At 36.4% G+C, this 27,401-nt stretch overlaps 1 protein-coding gene across 1 annotated transcript in view; it reads left to right on the top strand.

The window, feature by feature from the left end:
• The window catches only part of Rab1 (RAS oncogene family member Rab1), a 79,855-nt gene that overhangs the window by 25,596 nt on the left and 26,858 nt on the right, over positions 1 to 27,401 (top strand). Inside the window, exons 2-3 of the mRNA XM_090369602.1 lie at positions 16,633 to 16,705; positions 26,319 to 26,366. Of these exons, the coding sequence (XP_090225728.1) occupies positions 16,633 to 16,705; positions 26,319 to 26,366 (121 nt within the window). The remainder of the gene's footprint in view (positions 1 to 16,632; positions 16,706 to 26,318; positions 26,367 to 27,401) is intronic.

The raw sequence follows: 27,401 nt of genomic DNA, 5'->3' as shown, positions 1-27,401 counted from the left end.
TAATATTCTGTTTCTCTTTTGCATATATTTTTCTTGTTTGATTATAAATGTAAGGACTTCAGATAATCTGTTTTGGATTATCAGTACTATCTCCCTATGTGGGCAAATATGTAGTAGTAGTAGTAATATAGGCATGTGATGTGCAAAAGCAAGTGTTATGAGCTTATGTGGCATCAGCCAAAAAAAAAAAAAAAATCCAAATTTTACACATCCATTCCATCTAAAAGTTTGTCCAGTTCCTCCTTGAATTTATTTTAAGCTATCAACATCCACAATGACAGATGGAAGTTTATTCCAGCAATTAACCACCTGCTGGCTAAAGGCAAATTTCTGCACATCTATTCTACAACTGTCTTTCCTCAATTTGAATTTGTTCCCTCAGGTTTGTAATCTGAACAAGCAGAAGAATCCCATCAGAATTCAGCATGCTCAACCCATTCAAGGCCTTATACATCTCAATCAGATCACCTTGCAGGTGCCAAGTCTCCAGCCACTGCAACTTGCAGAACTTAAGCCTTTCTTGGTAAGAGACCCCTTCATCCCCCCCCACACCAATCTTGTTACCTTTCTCTGTACACACTCAAGCAACTTTACATCCTTCCTAAAATGAGGCCTACAGACCTGTATGCAGTATTCAAGGTGTGGCCTGACCATTGCCTTATACAAAGAAATAATCACCTTTTCCCTACTAGCAAAATTCCTGTATATCATTGACCGTACTCCATGACCTGCTCTGGCTGCCTGTCTGCATTGCTCAGAAAACTGGTAATCTGGTACTGCATATGGGTAGAAACTGAAATATTTTTCAGTTTCTACCCATATGCAGTACATTGCATTTGTCAATATTATTCAGTTGCCACTTCTCAGCCCAAATTTTCCAGATCCTGTTGAAGTAGCACACTGTCATTATGTTATTAACAACCCTGCTGACCTTTGTATCATCTGCAAACTTTGATATTAAGCCTGATATACCTTCATCAATATCATTGATTAATATATAAAAACAGTGGGCCCAATGCTGAACTTTGTGGAACTCCATTAATAACATTAGTCCACGAAGAGCAGCGTCCATTGATTACCACTTGTCTTCTCCCACTCAACCACTCTTTTATCCATTGTAACAACTTACCCTTATACCATACTGCTCCAATTTGTACAGTAGTCTTCCATGTGTAACAGTGTCAAAAGCTTTCCTGACATCCAAGTATATGATATCAAAATTATTTTTTGCATCCAGTTCCTTTGTAACCACATAGTATCCAATCAAATCTGTCAGACAAGACTTTCCCTTATCAAGTCCATGCTGTGTCTGAATTATTACTGCAACCATATCTAGATGATCCTACAATGCATCTTTAACCAGTGACTCCATTATTTCCCCAGAACAGAAGTTAAACTAACTGGTCTGTAATTACCTGTCACCCTTAGTTCCCCCTTTGTGAATTGGGGATATATTTGCACATCTCCAGTCTGTGGGGAAAGCCCTGAGTCTAAGGATGCTCTCATAATTATGGCTATGGGTTTGCTTACTTCCTTTGTTGCCTCCTTTAATGTAACCTGATTGATCAAATTCCACTCCAGATGCCTTACGTTTAACTTCAACAATTTCTCCTCCATTTTGCTATCAGCTATTACAAAATCATTGAGCACCCTGTTACAGTTTGATAAACTTCCTGCATTTTCCTCCTTTAATTGTGAATGCAGAATGCTCATTCAGATTATCAGCTATCTGAGCATGGTCATCAGCAGTCAAACCATTGATATTAAGTGGACCAATCTGATTCATCCTCTTACTTATAGAACTTATATAAGTAAAGAGGTCCTTGCTGTTTTTCTTAGCAGCCTTTGCCAAAGATTTCTCGTAATCTGCCTTCGCTTGCCTAATCTCCTTTGTGACTTGATTACAGACCACCTTATATCTGCCATAGTCTTCTGTGTTGCCTGATGTTCGTTCCTTTCTTTTGTCACATTGTGCAAAGAATTCTAATCCTTGGATCTCTTTGCCAAATTTTTTCATAATCTGCTTTGTCCTCTAATCCCTATGTAAGTTGATCACCAACCAGTTTTTATGTAGGGTGACTACTTTATTAACCATTTGCTGATAGTATGGTGCCCAACAGATACAACTTTCTAAAATCTGTTATTTTTCCAATTTATAAATGAAAGCAAATCCTCCTGTATACTTTTCTTACCATTATTACGAGTAGGAGACTGTCAGAATTACTTAACAAGTACAGGTCACTGTTGAAAAAAAGCTGTAAATTAGGGTTGAAATTGAAATTGTCTGCAATTCTGCCCAGACACGATAGGAGGGAGTATATGATGAGAGACTTGTCAATCAATTCAGCCCTGGAAAGATTGTGCAAGACTCAAGGGGTAGAATTTTTTTCAGTCTGGTCTGTACTTGTTAACAGGAGAGACTGCTTCTACAGGGATGGGATACACTTAAATAGAAAGGGTGCAAGAATATTTTCTGATGCTATCGAGGCAGTGTTAGGTGGGTCGGAAAACTGCTAGCTTGGACGGATACAAGGACTAATAGATTAACAGAAGCCACTGGCAGAGGTGAAAGTGATTCTTGCACTACTTCTATTGGAATGAGCAGAAGCCTGGAAAACAAAATGCAGGATATCTGACTGCTGGGAGTCATTGCGGTACAAGTAAACACATGGGTTGTGTTAGGGTAGCTAAGAAAAAGAACAGGTGCATGTATACTTGTGTGTACACCAATGCTAGGAGTTTGGTAAATAAATTTGATGAATTTGAGGTATTGCTCAAAGCATCAAAGGCGGATATTGTTGGGATATCAGAGACGTGGTGTCACACAGATATAAGGAATGCAGAACTGGAATTTGCGGAGTACAACGTCTACAGAAAGGATAGACAGGATAGGAAGGGAGGAGGGGTTTTACTATTAGTTAAGACACATAAAATCCGCCGAAGTGAAGCCAGTCGACATCGCTGGACAGTGCAGCGTCGAGTCAGTTTGGTGTGACATAAGCATTGGGAGATCAAAATTGAGAGTAGGAGTGTGCTGTAGGCCTAATGACTCTGATGAGTATAATAAGAAACTGTACAGGGAAATAGTGGGCCAGTAAATCAGTGTCTTATAATGGGAGATTTTAATTTCCCGGATATTGATTGGAATTTGTGGGTTAGTCACTCGCACACTAGCAAGGCTTTATGGATTTATTGGATGATTGTTTTCTATATCAGCATGTTCAGGAGGCAACTAGAGGGAGTAGTACTCTTGATTTGATTATCAGTAGTGATTCTTCATGCATTAAGAATCTGCAGATAAAGGAACCACTAGGTGGCAGTGATCACAGTGTGCTGAAGTGGGATTTACTCAAAGAGATAACTACTGTCAGGGGTAAAGGGAAGGGTTATTGCTTTCGTAAAGGTGACTACAATGGTCTGAGACCGTATTTAAATTCTATACACTGGGGCCAGCTGATGATGTTACCAACAGCAAATTCAAAATGGGAAGCATTCAAAGAACTTATCTTGGAAGCTACTAGGCTTTACATACCAACTAAGAAATATTGTTCAAGGTTTAGACCTAAATGGATGTCAGATGAACTAATGAGACATATGGCAGAGAAGAAAAATGCATGGGATACATATAAATTAACACGTGACACAGAAGCCTATGATAGATATAAGTTGATCTGTAAAGAAGTTACAAAGGAGGTTAGGCAGGCGAAGGCAGATTACGAGAAATCTTTGGCAAGGGATGCAAAGAAAAACAGCAAAGAGTTCTTTACTTATGTTAACTCTAGAAAGAAGGGATGAATCAAATTGGTCCACTTGATATCGATGGTTCAACTGTTGATGATCCTGCTCAATTAGCTGTAGCTAACAAACTAAATGAATATTTTGCATCGACATTCACACATGAGGAGTTATTCAGCGAGGGGAATGCCAGAGGTGTATTCAGTCTGGCAGTAAGCTAGATAATCTTGTAATAACTGAGAGTAAAGTGGATGAGAAATTGTTGAAGATGAACACAAGGAAGGCACCTGGGGTGGATGGGATCTATTCAGTTATATTAAAGGAGGCAGCAAAGGAAGTAAGCAAACCCTTAGCCATAATTATGAGAGCTTCCTTGGACTCAGGGGAGGTACCCATAGACTGGAGATGTGCAAATGTAACCCCAATTCACAAAAGAGGATCAAAGGCTGATCCAGGTAATTATAGTGGGTTTTAACTTCTGTTCCAGGAAAATTAATGGAGGCACTGGTTAAAGGAGCACTGCAGGGTCATCTGGACAAGACTTCAGTTATAGCTCGGACACAGCATGGTTTTGTTGAGGGAAAGTCTTGCCTGACCAACTTGATTGGATACTATGATGCAGTAACAAAAGAACTGGATGCAGGGAATAACTTTGATATTATATACTTGTATCTTAGAAAGGCTTTTGATACTGTTGCACATGGAAGACTGCTACACAAATTGGAGCAATGTGGCATTGGAGGCAAATTGCTGCTATGGATAAAGAGGTGGTTGAGGGGGAGAAGACAGTGGTAATCAATGGACACTGCTCATCGTGGACTAATGTTATTAGTGGAATCCCTCAGGGTTCGGTGTTGGGTCCATTATTGTTTTCTGTATTTATAAATAATATTGATGATGGTATATCAAGCTTAATGTCCAAGTTTGCAGATGATGATGCTACAAAGGTTGGCAGGGTTGTTAAGGACACTACTGATGCTATGCTGCTGCAACAGGATCTGGAAAGGTTGAGTAGATGGGCTGAGAGGTGGCAAATGAAGTTTAACATTGACAAATGTAAAGTACTGCATATGGGAAACATCAACCCCAGAGCAACATATCAACTCTCTGGTACTACACTGACAGTGGTAGAGGATGAAAAGGATCTGTGGGTAATTGTGCAGGCAGATATGAAGTTCTCTGACCAGTGCAGACAGGCTGCAAGAATAGCTCATGGTGTCATCAATGATATACAGGAATTTTTCTAGCAGGGATAAGGAGGTGATTATTCCTTTGTATACGGCAATGGTCAGGCTACACCTTGAGTATTGTATACAGGTCTGGTGGTCTCATTTCAAGGAGGATGTAGAGCTGCTGGAACGAGTACAGAGAAGGGCAACATGATTAGTGAATGGAACAAAGGGTTGCTCTTATGAAGAAATGCTTAAGTTTTGTAAATTATAGAGTCTGGAGACTAGGCACTGGCGAAGTGATCTGATAGAGGTGTATAAAGCCTTGAATGGTTCGAGCATGCTCAATGCTGATGGGATTCTTCCTCTTGCTCAGAATAATCACCTGAGAGGGCATAAATTCAAATTGAGGAAAGACAGATGTAGGATAGATGGGCTGAAATTTGCCTTTAGCCAGTGGGTAGTGGTTTGGTGGAACAGACTTCCATCCCTTGTTGTGGAAGTTTATAGCCTAAATAAATTTAAAGCTCAGCTGGACAGGTATTTCGAACGAATGGAGGGGTGAAGTGGAAGTTTTTTTTTTTTTGCTGATGCTGCATAAGCTTGCTTTCTTGCATCATATGCCTCTACTGATGCTAAATGCTAATTATTCTCTGACTGGTTATATGGGTTTTTTCTCTCTTCATTTTGATATACTGTGAATTATTAGATATCTTTTTTGTTTAGCATTTAAGAGATGCTGTGCAAGAAAACGTATCTAGTTTCATAGTAATTGTTATTTCCATGTTACATCTGTTGGATGCCAGTGCCAAGTGTCTAACCTTGCCATACAGCTTTAGTTATAAGAATAGACACATTTTGGCTCCAGTTGCCCTTGTGCCCAAAATCATCCATACCAATACAGCATTTAGTTTTGCTGACTAAATGCAAAAATATAGATATTTACATTGTATCCATCAGATGCTAGGTGAGTGTCTTTTCAATCTGGTGGGGGAATGAGGGACCTTAAATTATAAAAAAAAATAAAACCCAATCTTTTATTGGGTTTTCATTTATTTTCATTTGATATTTTAAAGTCTAATTTCGTAAATCAGTTGATTATTGTTTTCAGTTCAGTAAGTTTTTATAATAAAATCAGAAAGGGGCATCTCGTGGATGCCACACGGCTTTCTTTGCTAAATCCAGGGCACTAGTGGTGGAAGGATAAGTATATCTACCTAATTGCAAGTAAGCTTAATTACTGGAATTGTCACGTCATGGATATGACAATTCCAGTAATGTGTTAAAAGCATACTGCAGTGATGCTTTCAACACTGGTTTGTGTTGATTAATTGTTTCCCACAGTTACAAATTGTATGGTTGCAGATCTCTGTTCTGAAGAGCACATTATATATTCCACAGATGTCTGACTGAATTAAGTTCTGGTGACTGGAGAGACCATTGCATTAGGTTGAATTCACTCTTGTTTCTAGAACTAATTCCGTTCATTTCTGGCCTTGTGACAGTGTATTCTTTCTGTTTGAAGAACTATTTCAGGTGGATATACTAGACACACCCACCCATTTTACCATTAATTTTTTTGTACTTTAAATTTATTCAACCTGCCTGCTTCCACAACACTAAGTGGAAATTTATTTCAATATTCACTCTCCAGCTGAATATGAATTTTTGCACATTTATTCTGCAACCATTCAGTTTCTATTTGTCTCCATACATATCATCTGAGAAAATATAATGATGTCATCCATATTTAATTTTCCTAATCTTATGTTTCAGTCAGGTCATTATTTAGTTTCAAAATTTCCAATGGCTGCAATTTACAGAATTAGACTTCGTTGTTAAGAATATCCTTTTGTTCCACCAGCTAATCTTTTTGCTCTTCTGAAAAATGAAGTTTCTAAATTTGTATGCAGTATTTCAATGTGGCTTGTATATAGAGACCATTCATCCCATTTTTGGAATAGCTTTTCTTTTAACCATTCATCGTATTGCCCACTATTTCTGAAAAGTTCTGCTTTTACACTTTACTCTGCCTATCGACAAAGACATGAATGTAGAATTAACTTGAATTTGGTGCTTTTTTTATAGAAGCTGATTCCTTGTCACAATTGTTTCTTATATGGTTAAAACTTTTTCCTCTTTTAATGAACACTTTATCAGTGGGTTCGTTAAGCATTTTTATTGCTGTTTGGTGTTCAGACTTCAGTGATGTTTATTCCTCATTCTGTTTTAGACAGATGCATAAGTGCATTTAAATATTATTGATTTCAGAATGGAACAACAAAATCATTGTTAATCGGTATGAAACGAGTGGGCATACTTTTTTGCATTTTTCAAAGAACGAAGTATCCTGTGAAAGTTAACAGGTAGTGGAGTACATGTTATGCTTACCCAGTATAATGTAGCTGTTGAATGTATTTTTTTATATGGTGAATAAAATTTAAGTCTACTAAAATGACTCAGTGGAAGTTGTAAATTGTTTTTTCACAGCGATTCCAGTCTTCTATTTACAGAAGGACACACACACACACACACACGCGCGCGCACACACACACACACACACACACACACACGCACACTGTGGCCATGTTATAACGGTATCTGTCTGTGGTTGCCAGATCTGGTCACTCTACCTAACCATTTTATGTAGTGGATTAATCACCTCTTTGTCCCTGCTAGAAAAGTTTCTGTATGCCATTGACAGCTTGGAGCTGTTGTAGTTGGTCTGCACTGCTCAGAGAATTTAGTCAGACTGCCTTCCATTTAGATAGTGCAATTATTCCTAGGTCTTTTCCATATCTCTTTGGTACATATCCAAATGGTATTGTTATACTTGGTTTCCTGCTACCTGGAATGTGTAGTAGCTTGCATTATTAATGTTTTTCTTATGTGTTATAGCTTGCTGGCTTTCTTTAAGCCAATTTAGACATCAAACTTGAAACCTACATCAATATTATTAATAAATACCAAAAACAGTAAGGGCTCAACACAGAACCTTGTACCCCTCTTAACATTGGTCCATGAAAAGTATTGGCCAGTTATAACTACTGTTTGCTACCACATAACCATACCTTTTTTGATGGCAGCATTTACCACACACATTTCCATTTTATACAATAATCATTCATGCAAAATAGTATCAAAGGGCTTTATTGAAATCTAAATATATGGTATCTAGATTCTTTCTTTTGTGATGACCACAGTAGCTAATTATATTAGCCTTAGTAGAGGCATATGATGCAAGAAAGCAAGCCTATACAGTATCAGCAAAAAAAAACAAAAAACCCCTTCCTATTTCATCCATCCATTCACTCCAAATGTTTGTCTAGTTCTGCCTTGAATTTAAGTTTTCTACAACGACAGATGGAAGTTTGTTCCAGCAATCAACCACCTGCTGGCTAAAGGCAAATTCTATTCTACAACTGTCTTTCCTCAACTTGAATTAGGCCTATAACACATTCCTACCCTCAATTTTGCTTTCCCAGTGCTTACATCACACCAGACTGACTCAGCATTGCACTGTCTGCCCATGTCAACTAGATGCACTTCCTTGGATTTTGCATTCCTTAACTAACAGCAAAACTCCTCCCTTTCTATCCTTCCTGTACACACTGTACCTCCCAAATTTCAATTCTGCATCTCTGATATCCCAACAATATCTGCCTTTGATGTTTTGACCAGCACCTCAAATTCATCAGATTTATTTACTAAACTCATAGCATTGGTGTACATGCAAGTATATATATGCACCTGTTCTTATTTTTAGCTACCCTAACACAGCCCATTTATTTACTTGTTCTGTGCTGACTCTCAGCAGTCCCTGAAATCCTGAGCACCTTTTCCAGGCTGCTGCTCATTCCAATAGAAGTAGTGCAAGAATCACTTTCACCTCTGCCAGCGGCTACTGTTAATCTTTTAGTCTGTGTATTCCTCCCCAAGCTAGCAGTTTTCCGACCCACCTAACACTGCCTCGATAGCATTAGCAAATATTCTTGCAACCTTTTTATTTAAGTGTATCCCATCCCTGTAGAAGCAGGGATGGGATATACTTATTTTCCACGCTTTTCTGTGTGGAAGTTAAGGAAATAGAATTGTTCTTTGTGCACTCTGTACACTTGCATTTGAAAAATCGAGAAATAATTAAAAAATTCACTTTTTTGATGCTACCTTTATTTTTAATCTTTGCTGAATGGAACTGAAAAATCCATTTTTATATTAAATGTTTTAAATTAATTTTTGAAATTAAAACTCCCTTTTGACCTGTTGGTGAGCAAAATGCAAATCACCAAATCTGTGCACTTCAACAAATTCATGTAATTGTATCCTAGTCTGTCAATAATAGGAGCACCTTGTGCATCGAATATGAAGCACATATGTCAAAAGTTGGATCCAGATGTTGCCTCAGTGTCACCAAGCCAGAGCATTACTGTTTGGTGGAAAGTGAATGTCAACAAAGCCAGCTCACTGTCAGTAATTATACATGACAGATGCCACTCAGTATGTGCATATAATTGGGTTTGACTAATTCCTGAATTTTTTTCTAATTGTGTGATAACAGATTTCTGTAATTTTCAGTGTAGACATCAAAGCATTCTCAAAAATAGTTATTAGGAGTTTCATCTGTGTGGATGGGTAGATGAGGAGCATGAATTGTAGAAATCTTGGGTCCCATCGACCCTGTGTGATAGGCTCTGGGTTAATGAAAAGCCACGTATACATGTTTTCTAATATTCAAGATTGTCAAGGTAACATTAATTGCAATATTTCAAGGGAAATTTTGGAATCTAAAAAATTCTACTAGTAAAACACTAATGGCTCATGTGATGTTTGGTTGTTTTGGTGATTTAAACTTATGAAAATATGTTGCATACGTTACTAACAGAAGGTTATACTGACTTGTTAAATGTCAATTTATTTAAAGCTCAGTATTATATTCAGGTAGTCACCATTTTGCTTAGGCATGTCATTAAATGATTTAGATCCCAAATACTGCAATGTACAGTGTTCTTTGCATAATCTTATTCTATTTTATATATATATATATATGAAAGTGTGTGTGTGTGTATACACACACATTTTTTTAGCACATTTCTTTTTTATTTGTCTAGATCTGCCCTTTTTGGAAAAGGGAACTCTTTAGATGATTTAATCAGCATGAGCAGGGCAGGTTATTGGTATAAATACCTTTTCTCAATTTGAGTTAAAAGTGGCACAGGAAAGGAATTGCTGTCCTAGATAAATTGACTACATATTTTGTCTGGAGTAATGTTTATTAAGGTTAATGCAGGTCTCCAAGCATAATATTTAATAAGTGATAGAGAAATAACAAAAAAAATAAATAAAATAAGTCAGTAAATCTTTAATTATTATTGGCTCTAATACCTTCCTGGCAGAGAAGTCCTTACCTTTTAAAACCACCTTTTTACTAAGAGATATTTGTATATCTTCAATCCATAGGGACTTCTTTAGAATCCAAAGATGTACTCAGTATTATAGCTAAAAGTTGTTTAACTACCTCTTTTGCTGTTTCTTTTAATATAGTTAGATCAGGGGTTTATCTCTTTTGGCTGGAATCCACATTTAAGTTTGGGACTCCACTAATAACATTAGTCCATGAAGAGCAGTGTCCGTTGATTTTTCTCCCACTCAACCATCCCTTTATCCATAGCAGCAACTTACTCTTAATGCCACACTACTCCAATTTGTACAGCAGTCTTTTATGTTCAACAGCATCAAAAGCTTTCCTGAAATCCAAGTATATGATATCAAAATTATTTTTGAATCAAGTTCCTTTGCAACCACATATTATCCAATCAAATTGGTTAGACATGATTTCCCATTAAGAAACCCATGCTGTGTCTGAATATAACTGCAGTCTTCTCTAGATCCCGCATTACTTCTTTAACCAGTAACTCCATTATTTTCCCTGGAACAGAAGTTAAACTAACAGGTCTCTAATTACTCCTGTCACCCTTTGATCCTCCCTTCTGAATTGGGGATATATTTGCACATCTCCAGTCCATGGGATCTCCCCTGAATTCAGGGATGTTCTCATAATTATGGCTAAGGGTTTGCTTACTTCCTTTGCTGCCTCCTTTAATATAATTGGATAGATTCCCTCCGTCCTAGATATCTTTAGCTTCAACAATTTCTCTTCTACTTTCCTCTCAGTTATTACAAAATCATTTAGCTTCCTGCTAAAACTAGATTAACCTCTGGCCTATTTCCTTAAATTCCTAATGTATGAATTCAAAATAATCATTCAGTTTGTTGGCGACCTAGATAAATTGACTACATATTTTCACAAACAGTCGAACAATCAGTAGCAAGTGGATCAATATGATTCATCCGCTTCCTTCTAGAGTTTATATATGTAAAGTCTGCTGTTTTTCTTTTTGCATCCTTTGCGAAAGATTTCTTGTAATTTGCCTTCTCTTGCCTAACCTCCTTTGTGACTTGATTACAGATAACTTATAACTGTCATAGGCTTCTGTGTCACCTGGTAATTTGTGTGCATCCCATGCATTTTTCTTCTCTGCCACAAGTCTCATTAGTTCTTCCACGAGTAGTAGTAGTTTCCACGATTACTTCCTTGAATGCTTCCCATTTAGAATTTGCTGCTGATAACATCATCAGTTGGTCCCACTGTATACCACTGTAGTCACCTTTACAGAAGAAAAACCATTCCCTTTACCTGTGATGGTAGTAATATCTTTAAATCCCACATCAGTACACTGTGATCACTGCCACCCAGTGGTTCCTTTATCTACAAATTCTTAATGCACAAATAATCAGTGCTATAATAACTGGATCAAGAGTATTACTCTAGTTGCCTCTCTAACATGTTGGTATAGAAAACAATCGTCCAATTAATCCACAAAAGTTGCTAGTGTGCAAATTGCCAACCCGTTAGTTCCAGTCAATATCTGTGAAGTTAAAATTCCCCATTATTAGACAATCTGATTTACTGGCTTGCTCTTTCTTTGTACAGTCATTCGTTGTACTCTGTCATTAGGCCTCTAACAAACACCTACTCTCATTTTTGCTTTAATACTGCTGATGTCAACAAATGACTCAACATTGCACTGTCCATCTTAACTGGATGCACTGCCTTTGATTTTTTGTTTCTTAACCGACAGCATAACTCCTCTTCCCTTCCTATTCTGTCTGTCTTTTCTGTACACATTGTACTTCTCATATTCAAATTCTGCAGTCCTTATATCTGTCTGACACCATGTCTCTGATATTCCAATGCATTTGATGTTTAATGTGATAAGAAGCAAGAGTTCTTGTTACAGATAGCATGATCATTCTGACTGGAGTAGAGGTGGCCAACCCACAGCACATACTACTTGTAGTATACTACCTCCCAATGTAGTGGGGGGATAAATTATACAGCGGCTGTGTTTAGCTCCATTTCTATTTTTCAAATAATATATAATTATTTCAAATAATTCTATATTATTTGAAAAAAAATGAAGCTAAACACATACAACAGCTTTCTAAAGTATGTACCACATGTTCCAAAAGACTTCATCAAATTTTTGCATCATCACCATCGTGTTCACTTTCACTGCACATGTTAATATAACTTTTAAAATACAATTGACAATTACTTCTTCATTCTTCAATATTGAAGTTGGTGAGCACTGGGCACTATCTTTCTCTTTGGAAGTAACCAATCTAGTCAATTTCGAATAGCCCGGGTCAGGAGTGGCCTACTTAATTTATGATGCGATTTACTTTTTTCCTTCAAAATATGCTGGGATCTACCATCTCAAATTTCATTTCACAAGGTGAATCAATCGAGGGATGATTGTATATTTAAAATTCGTCATGATAGACCGAAATTAAATCCGCAATCGACTGGTAGATCGCGATCGACTCGTTGGCCACCCCTGGCCTAGGTTAAGCTTGAACCTGGATGATGCACATCTACCTCCTGTATATTACTATTGTTTACATTTTTTGTCACAAAACAAAGTCAGTTGTACTGTTGCATTTACCATTAACTTAAAGGTTAGGAACGAAAGGGATCGAGTGTCAAATAATTACATTCTGAGTAAATTGTCAAATTATTTTGGCACATGTATAGTGTGACATTAAAGGAGCTTGAAAAACACTGCTGTACAGTTTCAATTCAACTTTTATTACCAGAAAATTTGACCCTGGTTTCAGTGTGACAGGTACCTTATTTTTTTACTGATTTTTAGCTTTAACACAGGCTAAGTACTTGTCAGCTTCTCACAACATTGATTCTGTGAAGATGACCATTTATTTGTTACCTTATGTTAAATTTATTTTTGAACCTTCTGTTGCTAACATGGCATCTGATAGGTGCCACTTTAATTTTTCTGTTTTTTAAGTTTGTTAATATAATTAAATCTTCCCATGTACCTTTGCCCACAATTTGTTAGGCATTTGACAAGTGTCAGGTGAGCAGAAACATCTACCTTTCTTCTGAGCCAGTTATGTTCTCACGTGACATCTCTGAGATGGCGGTGGCAGATGTCTAATCTTGCTGTAGAGCTTTAATTTTGTTTGCTAAACACAAACAGCTCTGGAAAAATACTGGCATTCATGTTGCCTACCAAGTGCCACGTGAAAATCTGGGTTTCAGCCTAGCTGATCAGTAGTGACCTTAAATTCTGAAAAAAAAAAAAAATACAATAAAAACTATTGGTTTCTCTTGGTTGTTTTTTGTTTGATATTTTAATTGGGTGTAGCAAATTATAATTAATAGATCAATTCAATGAAAAGGCTAAAAAATTTTTCATTATTAAAACAACAAAAAAATCTCAGATGGCACACGAGTCTTGAAATTGAGGGTTCGATTGACAGAAGGTTAAATTTATTTTTTTTGTTACAAGCACTTAATTCCTTTATGTAGCTTATCATACTTAATAATTATAATCATTAATTACATGTGATTTTTACATATGAATTAAAAAATAAATGATTTAACAGTTAAAACCATTAGATTAGATTTTACAAATATAAAATTAGCTTTATGAAAACATACTTGACAGTTAACAAATTTTTATGAATTAGAATGAATTTTCTCTTCAGAAAATAATCCTTATATACTTTCTATGCATACTTTACTCACAGTAAGATAATGTAATCTCTTATTAGTGAGGGTTATGATGTAAGTCCCTCCAAAATTTCCTTATTGTGTGTTGTAATTCTTCAGTTTTCCAGTATATACATTTCCTAATAGATAAAGTAATTTCTATTCCAGTAATAAAAATATGCAAACTGTCATTAACAATCCCTGGCATCCTTGAACCTGGGTGCAGCCATTTTCAGCTGCATTCAAAATGTATTTTGTACTTAATTTAGCATGCACCACTTCTGAAACCACTGCACAGCTATGCAGGTATATAGCTTAGAGGAAACCTTAGCTGGAGTATCAAGTGGCCATCTGATTTGTTCTTTCCTTTAAAAAAAAGTTTTTGGTCTTTGCCTACCAAAGTACTGTGTTTAGCTTCAAGATGCTACTTTAGTTTTACTTCAGTGGTCCATTACTGAATATTTCCCCACAGATTGCATACTTAATTCTTCCATGCTCAGTGATCGATTGTGAAACCCTTGGTAAAAATTCATTTGTACTGACATTTTGCCATATTATGAATTAAACAATTACAAAATCTTAATGAAATATAACATAAAACACACTGCAATCATTTAAAGTGTATAGTAAAAAATATTCCAAAACAGTCTTAAAGATGCATAAATCACAACACTCAATAGTATACTGAGCACACAGCAAAGAGGGCCTATCACTGAATGTGTAGTCTCTGGACAGTTTCATTGTAAAATGTTCTGGGCAAGGCCAGCGAGTCAGTATTAATGGGAGGGAGAGATGGAACTTGTAGCAAGAAGAAAGGGATGACCCCGATGGTAGTATGGAACTCATACATTCACTCATTCAAACTCACACCTGTTCATTCAAGGTTAAATTAATGTTGTCAAAAAAGCACTCTTCAGTCCATGATGTAAGGTGCATAAACATGCTTGTGTAGGGTGAAATTTCAGTTTATTGAAGAGAATCATACAGCCCATTTTTAGGTTAAGAGGTCCTGAATTAGATGAATACCGTTGTCCCCAGGTGCTCTGTTCACTTTTAGTTGTAGCATTTGCTCTTCTGCTTCCTTTCATTTATCGTAAAATCATTCAACTCTCAATCAGTATTATATAGATATATATTATCCCATCTCTGAAAAACTTCACGTGAATATAAATGCAAAACATTTGTTCAGTTTGTTAGCAGTTTGTATAGGGTCATCAATAGATATGTTGCTTGTATGAAGTAGACTGATGTAATTCATCCCTTTCCTTCACGTGTTAACATACATAATTTCTTACTTTGTACCCTTAAACAGGATGTTTCATACTTGTGTAACCTCCTGAACATTTCCCATTTGACATCAGCATTTTTTAAAAAACATTGCTATGGTTTGTTCCACTGAAAATAGTTTGTCTAAGCCAATTATACAATCATGTTTGCAAAAACAGAATTCCTTCCAGTAAATAACCAGTTCAAATAAATTAATCACTCACAAACCATGTGAAATTAATTCTGAAACTATTTGGAGTTACCATTAATACATCAAACAGTTACCATTAATACATCAAACAGAATAATTAAATTAGTTATATTACGAAAGCCTGTTCTCACTATGGGAAAAGCCCCCAACCTTCTGTGAGATTGGTGCAAGAAGACTACAGAAATCCTTTCCGTTGACAAATACAAAATAGGAAAAAAATAAGGAATGATTTTTTCCAACTCATGATTTTCAGTATCTAGAAAGTTAAAATCCTTCATGATAAGATATCTGATTTGCTATATTTAATGCAGAAGTAATGAGGCTAAATAAGAAATAGATTAGGAATGCAATTTTAATAACTTGCACATAAAAAAAAAACATAAGCATGTTGACGATCCAATGTTATATTCTGCCATTAATACACTTCTTCTTATGCCCTCTTCTATTTTCTTTATTATATCAAGTTTAGTCTGTGCTGGTAGCACATTGGTATTGTTACTGTCTTCTGTACACCTAATGGAAAAGAGCTGGATTCGAATCCTGTCGATGATGTGATGAACTTTTATGGGCTTTTTTCACTCCATGGCTGAGTGAGTCAGTCTTGGGCGTAAATAGCAAGGTTTCTGCCCCACCAGAAACTGGGGTTTTTGTGCAGCAAAACAGGCAAATCGACCAGAGAACACATGCAATTTACAGACAATACACATGATGATATGAATTAACTTTCTGGGTCACCCTAATGTAATAGTTTGGATTATAACAACTTTGTCACTAAGCTTTAATGTTGTTCTTTTTATTTTTTTCTTGTCTGTATGAGGTTTAACTTTAAAAGCCATGGTTTTTAATTTAAATGTAAAACAGCAGTATAATCTGTGATATCAGTACAGAATTCACTTTCAAAAGGCAAACATAAACAAATACAGTAATCATGTGAATTGCTGTTTTCTTTTTTTTGGCATTGCAAAACGTTTGTGCTGTATGCAAACATCTGATCTCAATGTGCTGTTAGCTTGAATGTTCCGATATTTGGGGTGCCACTATTTTGGCAGTCTTGTGTGTGTGTGTGTGTGTGTGTGTAGAAAGAAATGATGGGAAATATTACTTTGTTGGCAGTTACCTTTTCTATACTACTAGTGTTATACTGATTCCATTTGTAACAAGAAATTTTTTCTTTTCAGTGATTATTTGTTCAAGTTGCTCCTAATTGGAGATTCTGGTGTGGGCAAATCTTGTCTCTTGCTACGCTTTGCAGTAAGTATTATTCTTCAAACTAAGGAAGTTGACTAACCTAATCACTTTGTAGGTTTAATAAGTTTGTTCTTGCAAAATAAATTTCAGCTTTCTTCTATGTATTCAAAAAAAGACATCTGCCTGGGGCCCCGATAGAGGGGGCACCCAGAACCAGTTTCAAAAACTCATTGCTGTTTTTTACTAATATTTTTAAGTGATTTTTATTGGAAACTGAACTTTCCATATACCTGCCAAGGTCTTTGAACTTTAATTGAAGATTAATTTGAAATTACGGTATTTTTTTCAAAAATGTTTCACTGATTTTGATGAAATTTATTTAGTTCTTATATCATATAATTTGTTTGTTTTGTTGTCACAATAAAATGAAATTGAAAATGTTCTTTATTAGTTTTTTCTTTAGATGGGCCCCCTAAATTTTGTTTTACCTTGGGCCCCATGAAGGTATAATGTGCCACTGTGTATAGTTTTATATTAATAACTTATTTAAATAAAACTAAATGCAACTAGGCATAATATTTTAAGAGTTTAGGATTCTGTATAATATTGGTGTAGATATGCCATAGACAACTCTTAAAGAAAAACTACAGTAGTAGTGTTGAAAGGTATCATTTCATCTGTATCTCATAGTGCTCATCCTTCACAATGAGCTGCCATGTACTGCATATCTCGAATAAGTAATGCTTCACTAATAGAGAAGACTATTGTTACTTATTCTCGTCTGGGTGTGGTGTCCGCTGAGAATAACTAACAATCTTCTCTATTAGTGAAGCATTATTTATTCAAGGTATACGGCAACTAGTTGTGAAGGATGAGCGCAATATGAGATAAAGATGAAATGATGCCTTTCAACACTACTACCGTAGTTTTTCTTTAAGAGTTGTCTGTGGTGTATCTACACTGATATTATATAGATATAGAACTTATTTTATTTTATGTTTGATCTTATTTAAATTTAATTTTATTTTTTATTAAGAACTTATTTCAAAAGTTTTTTTTTTTTTTTTTTGGACCACAGCTTTTTGAACAAAAATTTATAAAATTTTGCATTTTGCAGAATTCAGCTTTAGAGAACGTAGAAATGATACAAATATTGGCATTGTGGGGGGGGTGGGGGACACCCTGACATTTCTGGCACTTCTCGATATAATTGTAGACAGAAATACATTGTAGTATCAGTTCACCGATAATTTGCTGCTCAACAAAAAAATTCTTTGAATTTGATTCCTTTCTTAAAATAGGCAAACTTTACAAATTTTGGGTCGAGAAAAACGAATATGACTTCTGAAATTTTTTATTAGCTCTAGTTTTTGAGATACAGTACTTTCACTATTGTCTAAGAATATAGTAATTTCAGTAGTAGTCGGAGTGAAAAGTAATATTAAAACGATCTCATATTTACATTTTCTTAATACAACATAAATAAAAGTTGTTTTTAATTAAAATGTAAAAATCAAACAAGGACACAAGAAAACTGCACAGGAACCGAAAGTACTTTCTCAAAATGTGGCCTATTCATGACAGTGCCTTCTTTTTGCTTGTTGCTTGTATTCCACTTCAGGAGCATCTCTTGTTACTGTCCAAAAGTAGTCAACAAGCATAGAAGCATTCTACCTACCCTGATATCTTCTTTCCATTGCTGAAATATCTTGGTGGAATCACTCACCGTGCTTGTCACTCCCTGCACCACAGTTGTCAGGGAAGAAGTCCAGATGAGAGTCGAGAAAGTGGTGAGTTGGTGATTGGGCTCTTGTCGGTAGCAGTCCATCTGTCCTGCCAAGTCTGAAGTAGTAGAATGGCAATTTCTTTTCCTGCCTGATTTCATTCAGGTTATTGATGGAGTGTCCAAGGATAGTCGCTGGTATGCCCCTGATAGTCAGTAGTGGAGCTCCCCTTCGAATAACCTCCAGATCAAGCAGAAGGATGCCTGCAAGAACCTGACGGGCTGGGTTGCTAACTGTGCAGCATGCCCTTGTAATAGTAAGAAGGATGGTGTGCTGGATGGTTCCCAGTTTGTTTGTTGTTGTAAAGAGTTGCCCTGTGAAACCAGACCCAGATCCAAATGTTATGAAGGGAAGGAATATTGATTTATACAGAACCTTAAGGGTACTTCGATTCAATCCCCAATCATGACTCACCTGTGCAATGAGAGCAGTGTAGTTTCTCACTTTCACGTGGAGATGTGCAAGATGTGGAGAGAAAGTGAGCTTAGGGTAAAGTACTATTCTCAGTAGTTTTAACGTGGAAACTAGCTTGATGGTTTGGCCTTGAAGTTTGATAGTGGGGTTTCTAGTAGGCTGCAGCGATCCCTTCAGGAGAATGGATTGTCTTTTGGGATGAGAGTCTTAGCTTGTGTAGGGCTGCCTAGTTCTGAAGGATTTGAAGTGCCTGGTTTCCGCTGGCTTCCAGAGAGCTCTGCTGTCAGCCTTAGTGGAGATGCTGACATCATCAGCAAAGGCTCGTATAGCTGTAGGACCTCAATAGATGGTGTTAGGGGTAATTTCAGAATTTAGTTATCAATTTATTTTTTGGGGCTTGAACCTGGGTTATGTTTAGTGAGTGGTGATCCTGTGTGGATGGCCAGTGCTCAAAAAAGAAGGAACTGGAAAGTTGCTGGAGAGGCCTTCATCCTGCAGTGGATTGAAAATGGCTGATGATGATCCTGTGTAGGTTCCCCCATTAGATTTGGGTTAGATGTTGCTTTTGATTGTATCGATTGTAATGTCATAGTGAATTTTGTGAATAATTTTAATGTTAATTTTGTGGCAATGCATTGTGGGTGTTAATTGGGAAGGTGTATTTTGGGGATGCTTATGTTGTGGGGGGAGGGCTGCCACCTGCCCCTCATCTGCAATGCAGATGTGGCACCTTGTGTTCCGGATGAAAAGCCAATATAAATTCCTTACTGTTTCCATCTGTTGTTCAGACCTGAAAATAAAATCTGTATTCTTGGTTTTTCTTGACCAAAGTCCCACCTGTTCTTGAAAAGCTGAAAATTAAAACTGTTTCCTTGAAGTCTTATGAAGTTTAATCTGCAATGATTTTTTATTTTTTCTCAAAAGCTGTAATTTGTGAATATCGAGAACTAGACAATTCAATTTTATTCTGGTTATATTGCTCTTCTTTGGAATTAAAATGGGTTGTTTCCATCTGTTGTTGAGACCTGAAAATAAAATATGTATTCTTAGTTTTTCTTGATCAAAGTTCCATCTGTTCTTGAAAAGTTGAAAAATTAAACCTATGTGTTTCCTTGGAGTTTATCCAGTTTATATGCAATGTTGATGTGTAAAATCTATTCCAAAGTAAAAAAAAATATGCCAGAAAACAATATGCTGGACAGTATTTGCCTTGGATGTATGAAGTGAACGGCTGCTCCATCAACAATCTGATCGCGACCCCCATTGTCTCCAAATGGATGTTAAAACCACCATTAACAGATGAAAAACTTTAAAGTAATCCCAGGGTCCAAGTACTTAGATCTCACAAGATGTCACTCATTCAGAAACAGAATTAACATCATTGACAAGTCAATCTACAACTTTTGACACCAACCAAATGGGGAAAAGAGTCATCAATTGAGGTTGAGCAAGAGAATGACATTCAAAAAAGATCTGAAGAAGAATCCTCAAGTAGACCATCTCCCTCAGTGGAAGAAAATCAAGTTTTTTTCCAATGTTGAAAGAAACTGAAAATATCAATATCGAAAATCTTAAAAAGAGAATTACCCCACCGACATTGAAAACTGTCCAGAGAATTTAACAGCAGATTGAAGACATTTATTATAAAAACGGTGCTTGCAAGCCAAAAGGACAATTTCCCAAAAATAACAAATATAGATCATTTTTGGTAAAATATTACTCAGCTACTAGTAAATCTGGATTAAAAATGAACAGGCAATGGTTGTGCTACTCCAAAAAAAAGTGGATTCCATGTATTGCGAGTGATGCTGCATGTTTTCTGGAACTAGATGTAACTGGGCATCAATAATTGGCAAAATTTGTCTACTAAAATTAAGGACCATGAAAGCATGTAGAAGCATGCATCGCAAAAGAAACATGGAAAAGAAATACAGTATTGATAGAATTTTTTGGAAGAAAATTTGCATGAACAATGTAATTTTTGGAGAAAAGTATTAGAATGGGTGATTAAAATTGTTGAGAAATTCATTAGCGTTATGGGGATCATCAAGAAAATTTGTGATACCTTCGTTGAAAATATTTTATCAGATGTAAAGTTGTTAGCAGAATGTGACCCAGTTATGAGACAGGTTGTGGATTTACCTACTGGAACTGTTACTTATTAAGTCCCAAAATCCAGAATGAAGTTATTGAATGCTTGGGCCAACATTTAAGAAAACTGTTAACTAAGGATATAAAAGAAGCCCCATATTTTTCCCTCATTGCTGATACAATGCAAGTTGTCTCAAAAATGGATCAGCTAAGCTTGGTGTACCATTATGTTCATATTGCAAGTCAAAAGGATTAAAATGAACATCCTTCAATCCGTATGATGAAAGACCTACCTAAACATATAAATGTCAAATCTTCCTTGGTTTTCTCACTGTTACTGACAGATCAGCTGCTAGAATAACGTCAGTTATTTGCAACTCCATAAATTCAAATGATATGGACCTTTCAAAATGTTGTGGGCATGGGTATGATGGAGCAAACACAATGAGTAATGCATATTCAAGAGTACAATCCCACCTAAAAGAATTATAACCGAATGCACTGTACGTACATTATGCCGCACAACTTCAATCTAGTTATTAATGATGCAGTAAATGGAGTACCGAAAACATCCAACTATTTCAGTATTGTTCAACGTATGTGTTTTTGGTTACAGTATCAACTGTTGGGACTTCTCAAATTACAAGTGAATGTGATAGTATATTAAAAAAAAAAAATTAAATCCACCTAGTTGGTCTTAGTTGGCTTGCATCTATAATTGCTATTTAATTCAGATTTCTTGATTTGCTAATGGCATTAAATAAAATTATCCTACAATCATCAAAAAGTGACGAGAAATCGGAAGCTGCCCACACTAAACTTTGCATGGGCCCCACTTTTTCTAGTTATGCCACTGGTCCAAATTAAAGGTGAAAGAATTTAGATTCCACTAGTTATTTTTCAATTTTTCTTGAACAAAGTCTTTATCAAAAGAGTCCATGAGATTTTCCAGATGTCTCAATATATTGCCTTGAATCAAATCTGGCCATCTCTAATAGGCCCTTGTTATGTGTTATGTTGCATCTTGTTATGTGAATATTTAGAGAGAAACATTTTCCAGAGTAGGGAAATTTGCATTATTGTCCTTCACTACGTGTCTCTTTCAAAGAGCCACTCTTTTTATTGGATGACAGCAGTATTCTTATTTTGCATGTAGAACAGTCACTTCTGATCCTTGAAGTGAAATATTGAGGTCATTCAAATGTGCTAATATATCTGCAAAGTAGCCCAATGATACAATGAAACCTTGGGGTTTCAAACTTTTCACAGTTTGCTTTCTTTTTCTTGAATAATCATGACCATTCTAAGCTTGAATTTGGTAATAAGGGATTGTTAGGTGTACCATATCAATATTCAAGAGTCGTACAAGCAATTTCCAAAAGATTGAGATTCACGTGCTAACCTGTGATAGGAACGGGAGGTCAAATTTGGCTGTAAATGCTGCATCACGTGCTGGTGCGTGACACAAAAACATAATACAAAGGGTACTAGGAAAGTTTTGCAATATGACGCAACAATGAATCACAGGAAGCTGCTTATTGCTGCATGTTGAGACATGTTCATACGTGCATAGTAGCCGCCGCGCCAAGTCGATGGGCTCAGTTATTCATTAGTAGTGAGAGTGTCAAGTGCTTGCGATGGCATCGTGGTCACGAAATGAGATAAGGACAGTTTTGCGGTATAATTTCGTGCGTGGTTTAACCATAGACCAGTGCTTAGAAGAAATGACTCTTACACTAGATGATGATTGTCCACATCGTACAACGATATTCAGGTGGTATAGAGAATTCCAAAGGGGAAATTTCACTCTGGAGGATTCTGAGAGGCCAGGAAGGCCACGAACGTCAGTTACGGAGTGAAACGTTACTGCTGTGAGGAAAATGCTTGACGAAAACAGGCGAGTGACCTACCAACAGATAGAGGATACTTTGGGCCTAAATGCACCAGCAATTCGTTCGATTCTGCAAGATCATTTGCACGTGAAGAAACTTTGTTCTCTCTGGGTACCGCATCAACTGACTGAAGAGCAGATGACACGATGTGTGACTTGGTGCCGGGAGATGTTAAAAAAGTTTGATAAGGGACAATCTCGGTATGTGAACAACATCGTGACAGGTGACGAGACTTGGCTGTACTATTACGATCTGCCAACCAAGGCTCAAAACAAAGTTTGGGTCTTTGATGATGACGACACGCCCGTAATTGTCAGAAAATCCCGATCTGTAAAGAAGAAAATGATAGCTGTATTTTTCAAATCGAGTGGAATTGTGGAACGTGTCGTTTTGGACACGCAGAAGACAGTCACAGCTAAGTGGTATACTGAACAATGCCTGCCTAAAGTCATTGGATCTATGAAGAACCTGCGGCCAAAGTCAAGAATGGACACCTGGTACCTCCATCACGATAATGCTGCAGCTCACCGTGCCAAAGCCTGCACCGAATATTTGACCACGACAGGACTGAAACTTCTTGAGCACCCTCCCTACAGTCTAGACCTTGCTCCCTGTGACTTTGCACTGTTCCCGCATGTGAAAATGAAGCTAAAATGGAGGCGGTTTTGCAGTGAAGAGGACCTTCTACGGGCTTGGGACAACGAGTGTGCTTTACTCCCTAGTGAAACTTGGCAGAACTGGTTTAAAGATTGGTTTCGGAGGATGGAGAGGTGTATTGAATGTAGAGGAAATTACTTTGAAAAAATTAAATAAACAAAGCTGTATTGCAAAACTTTCCTAGTACCCTTTGTATAGCATATAAATAATAAAACAAAAAACATGGTAACATTAAGAAATACGTATTATGTCATACCAAACCAATACAGATTACAAATACTATGTGTAAGAATGTTACCTTATGTATAATGTTCGCACAATCTAAGCAATAGCTGGGTGATCCTTCACAAACACTGCAGATATAGATTGTATCCTTACGTTTCCCTTCGGAATAGCAACGTTTGCATTCCTTCCTCAATATCTTTCCACCGTTTCTTTCTTCCCGCAGTTTGAGCACATGTTCCAGTTCAGGTACATCATGCACAGTATGAGGGAGATCAGATGGCTGTTTCAATAAAGATCTGATCACTGATAAATGGAAGTCAAAGTTGCATCTTATGTGAATATTTAGTATAGATATGGTGTGCATTCATCATTATTAGTTGCAAAATATGCATAAATATTTTTGTAGGCCACCTAATGGTTTTCCTTTCGTAAGGATAATAGGCAAGCATTTGATCTTGCTTGTCATGTCTGATAAACCTATTATATTCAATTATAGTTAATGGTTTTGATTTCCGTCTCTAGTGGTGTCCTTCCATGCATTTATTCGAGAATGTTCTTTATTTTCTCAGGGAAGAAGTATTTCACCAGCATAAACATTTGTTTGTGTGATTATTTCATCCAAGATATTGTCAGTCAGTAAATGAAGAAAGTAATCTATAGGATTATCACCTGACACGGGTTGCAGCAAAGGCTCGGATTTTGTAAAACGAAACTGTTTCATCGAAAACGTAATTTTCCCACATGACGTTTTCCAACTCATCGGAATCCTGCTGTGGAAGTGTAGCCTCTTCCACAATATCTTCTTCATCTACACTTTCCGAATCCGAAGCGTCCTTTGGAGGGATAAAATCTTCGTAACTGATGTCACTGGGATGTATGTCAGATAACTCTTCCAACATTTTTGCAATTTCTTTGTCTGTAAAGGATTTTTTATATTGCACTTTTCTTCTTTTTGGGCACGATGAGCCTGCTAAACTATCATCTGCACAACTCATATTACAAGGCTTTTCTGCATGTCACGTAACAAAATGTTCAACACCACATACAACTACATATAGTTTACACCCTTTACTTGACGGCAAAACAACTATATACTGCAGAAACACAATGCCAACTGAAGTTGAACTTCATACAAATGTCTAAAGAATCCCGCGCGTGATTGGTTTCTGGATAATGATGCCACATCCCACACCTGCGTGTGATTGGCTCTTCAATACTGCTGCGACATCATGCACTGGCACGTGATCGGCAGGAAACATGCTAAGGAGGCAGGTATTGATTTCAGTAGCCTCTAGATCTGTGCCATACTGCGAAGGAGGTTGGTCACCACTGTTTGCTGGAATTGTGGACTGTTGCGAGGGACGTTTTTGCATACTGATTTGTCAGGCTGGGTCCATTAAGAGCACGTCACTAAACACTATCTTATTCGACTCTGGAATTTATTTTATTCTTTATACATATTATTTTGCTTATTGTCTTTATTCATGGTTTATCTTTACTCCTAACTCATGTTTTAATTGGTTACTTAATCACTCTACCACACCTTGGGTAATGCAAAAGCATAATTTTAATACTCAATAAATTCATTAGGAACAGTTTGCAAAAATGGCATCATTGTTATTATAATGATAGTTTTGTAAACTTTGCACTCCTTATGAATTTACTGCATTTTAAAGTGATGCTTTTGCACTACCCAACATGTGGTAGTGATTAAGTAACCAATTAAAACATGAGTTAGGAGTAAAGGTAAAATATGAATAAAGACAATAAGCAAAATAATATGAATAAAGAATAAACTAAGATGAAGGCCCATTAGCTGCTTTAATAACTCTAGTTAAATTATGTTTACCCATAATGCAATAATCAGTTTTATTTTCTAATGTAAATCCTTGTCTGTATCCATGAAGTGATTTGTACAGTGACATGTGCATGATGCATAGCAAATGCGAAGGGCTGTATTTCGAGGAACCTTACAATTAGTGTAATGAGTTGCGACAGGTTTGAGTAAATTCTGAGAATTATTCAAACATGTTGCAAGTTGATGTTGACTGCATGTAATAACTCCTGGAACATGCTCATTGAATGCCATCTTTGTTTTTTCATTCTTTGAGATTACATTTATGGTAATTTCATTTTATAAACCATTCTCTATGATGTGGGCAGAGAATGTTCTTAGAGAATGAGAATATTCTCTGAAAGATTATTCTCAAATTATCCATCATTAATATCATTTTATGTTCAGGCACTGGTTTGTTGTAGGCTCCAACCAGCTGATAGTTTTGCTTAGTTGTCATACTGAGCACCTTTGATATGTAGATGAGAATGAACAGATTTTGAGTTCTCTTTAGGTTTGTGTTTAAGTTATCTTGAAGGGGTGAATGTTTAGAAAATGCTTGCCTTATGTAATGTTTCCCTCCCAATATTCAACAAGAAAAAATTTGATCTATACTAACTTGCATAGCTTCTTTGCAATGGTTTGATATTTTACTCATTAAGTCTGTTGCCAACCAGAAAACTGGTTATGTTTTTAAATAGACTTTTCTTTGGATAGATGTTCATCGAGCATACTAGTAATTATCTTTTGACATATTAATCTTTTTCTTTTTTTGATAGGATGATACTTATACTGAAAGTTATATCAGCACTATTGGAGTGGATTTTGTAAGTATTTGTATACAGTGTTATAGTAGAATTTAGATATTTTTGTTGTAGATGAAGGAAATTGATTTTTATGAAATATTAATTTGTCAGAATTGTGTAAGGAAACAAAGCATAAGTTACAATGTAAAAAATAAATAAAATCTACATAATCTTTGCCTCTACAAGGCTTGGAGTAACTTGTTTCAATTGTTGATTACTGTTTGACTAGAGGCAAATTTTCTTACATTAATTCTGTAGTTACTTTTCCTTTATTTTTATGAAAACCACAAACATAAGCTAGTAGAAACTATAGTACTTAGTACCACACATGGGATGAAGGTTGAGAAGTTTCAAGAAGATACTTGTTCATGTTAGACTTGAATTTCTGTAGATTATAATTTTCAGGAAATATGTGTGAAGGGAGTTTGTTCCAGAAAACTGAGTTGAAGGCATAAATGAAGAATAGTTGGTTCTGTGAGTTTGGGGTTGCATGCTGACTGGTTGCGGCATGTATTCAGACTGGTTGGGGGGGGAAGAAAAGGCATACAGCAGAAATAAAAATCTGAGACAGAGTGGAGAACTTTGTAAGAGCTGTGTCATTGATTAACCTGACTTCCCTGTTTCGAATAATCTTGGAGCTTGAAAAAGGTTTGAGAGAACACCAGATGTAAGAACAACATTCAGTGATAGTGCAGATTTCAGACTTGTAAAAAACAGAACAGCCAATTTTTTATGAAGAGGATGCAATATTTTGAGGCTTATACCACAATGGAATTATGTAATCTTTACATAAAAATCTGTGCTGCTAAATATGCACATGGAGTGGGGGGAACAATACTTTTTTGTGATAAAATCGGACTGAGTTAATGAAGTTTTTTTTCTCTCCCCATTGTTGGAGATTGGAATTTGGTGAATTGATGGTGGATATTCCAGAATATGGAATGTAGTTAGCTATCATTAGCAAATTCTATGGGTATGATTTCCACTCAGTGGAAGTTCTGTAATATACAAGAGGAAGAGTGGGAAAGTGTCTTAAGACTTCAATTGATGCCTTTG

This window comes from Mastigoproctus giganteus, chromosome 3, assembly GCF_048544385.1.
Source record: "Mastigoproctus giganteus isolate SK-2022 chromosome 3, ASM4854438v1, whole genome shotgun sequence".
Lineage (NCBI taxonomy): Eukaryota > Metazoa > Arthropoda > Arachnida > Uropygi > Thelyphonidae > Mastigoproctus > Mastigoproctus giganteus.
The sequence above is the reverse complement of the archived record's forward strand: the minus strand, read 5'-3'. Positions and strand labels throughout refer to the sequence as shown.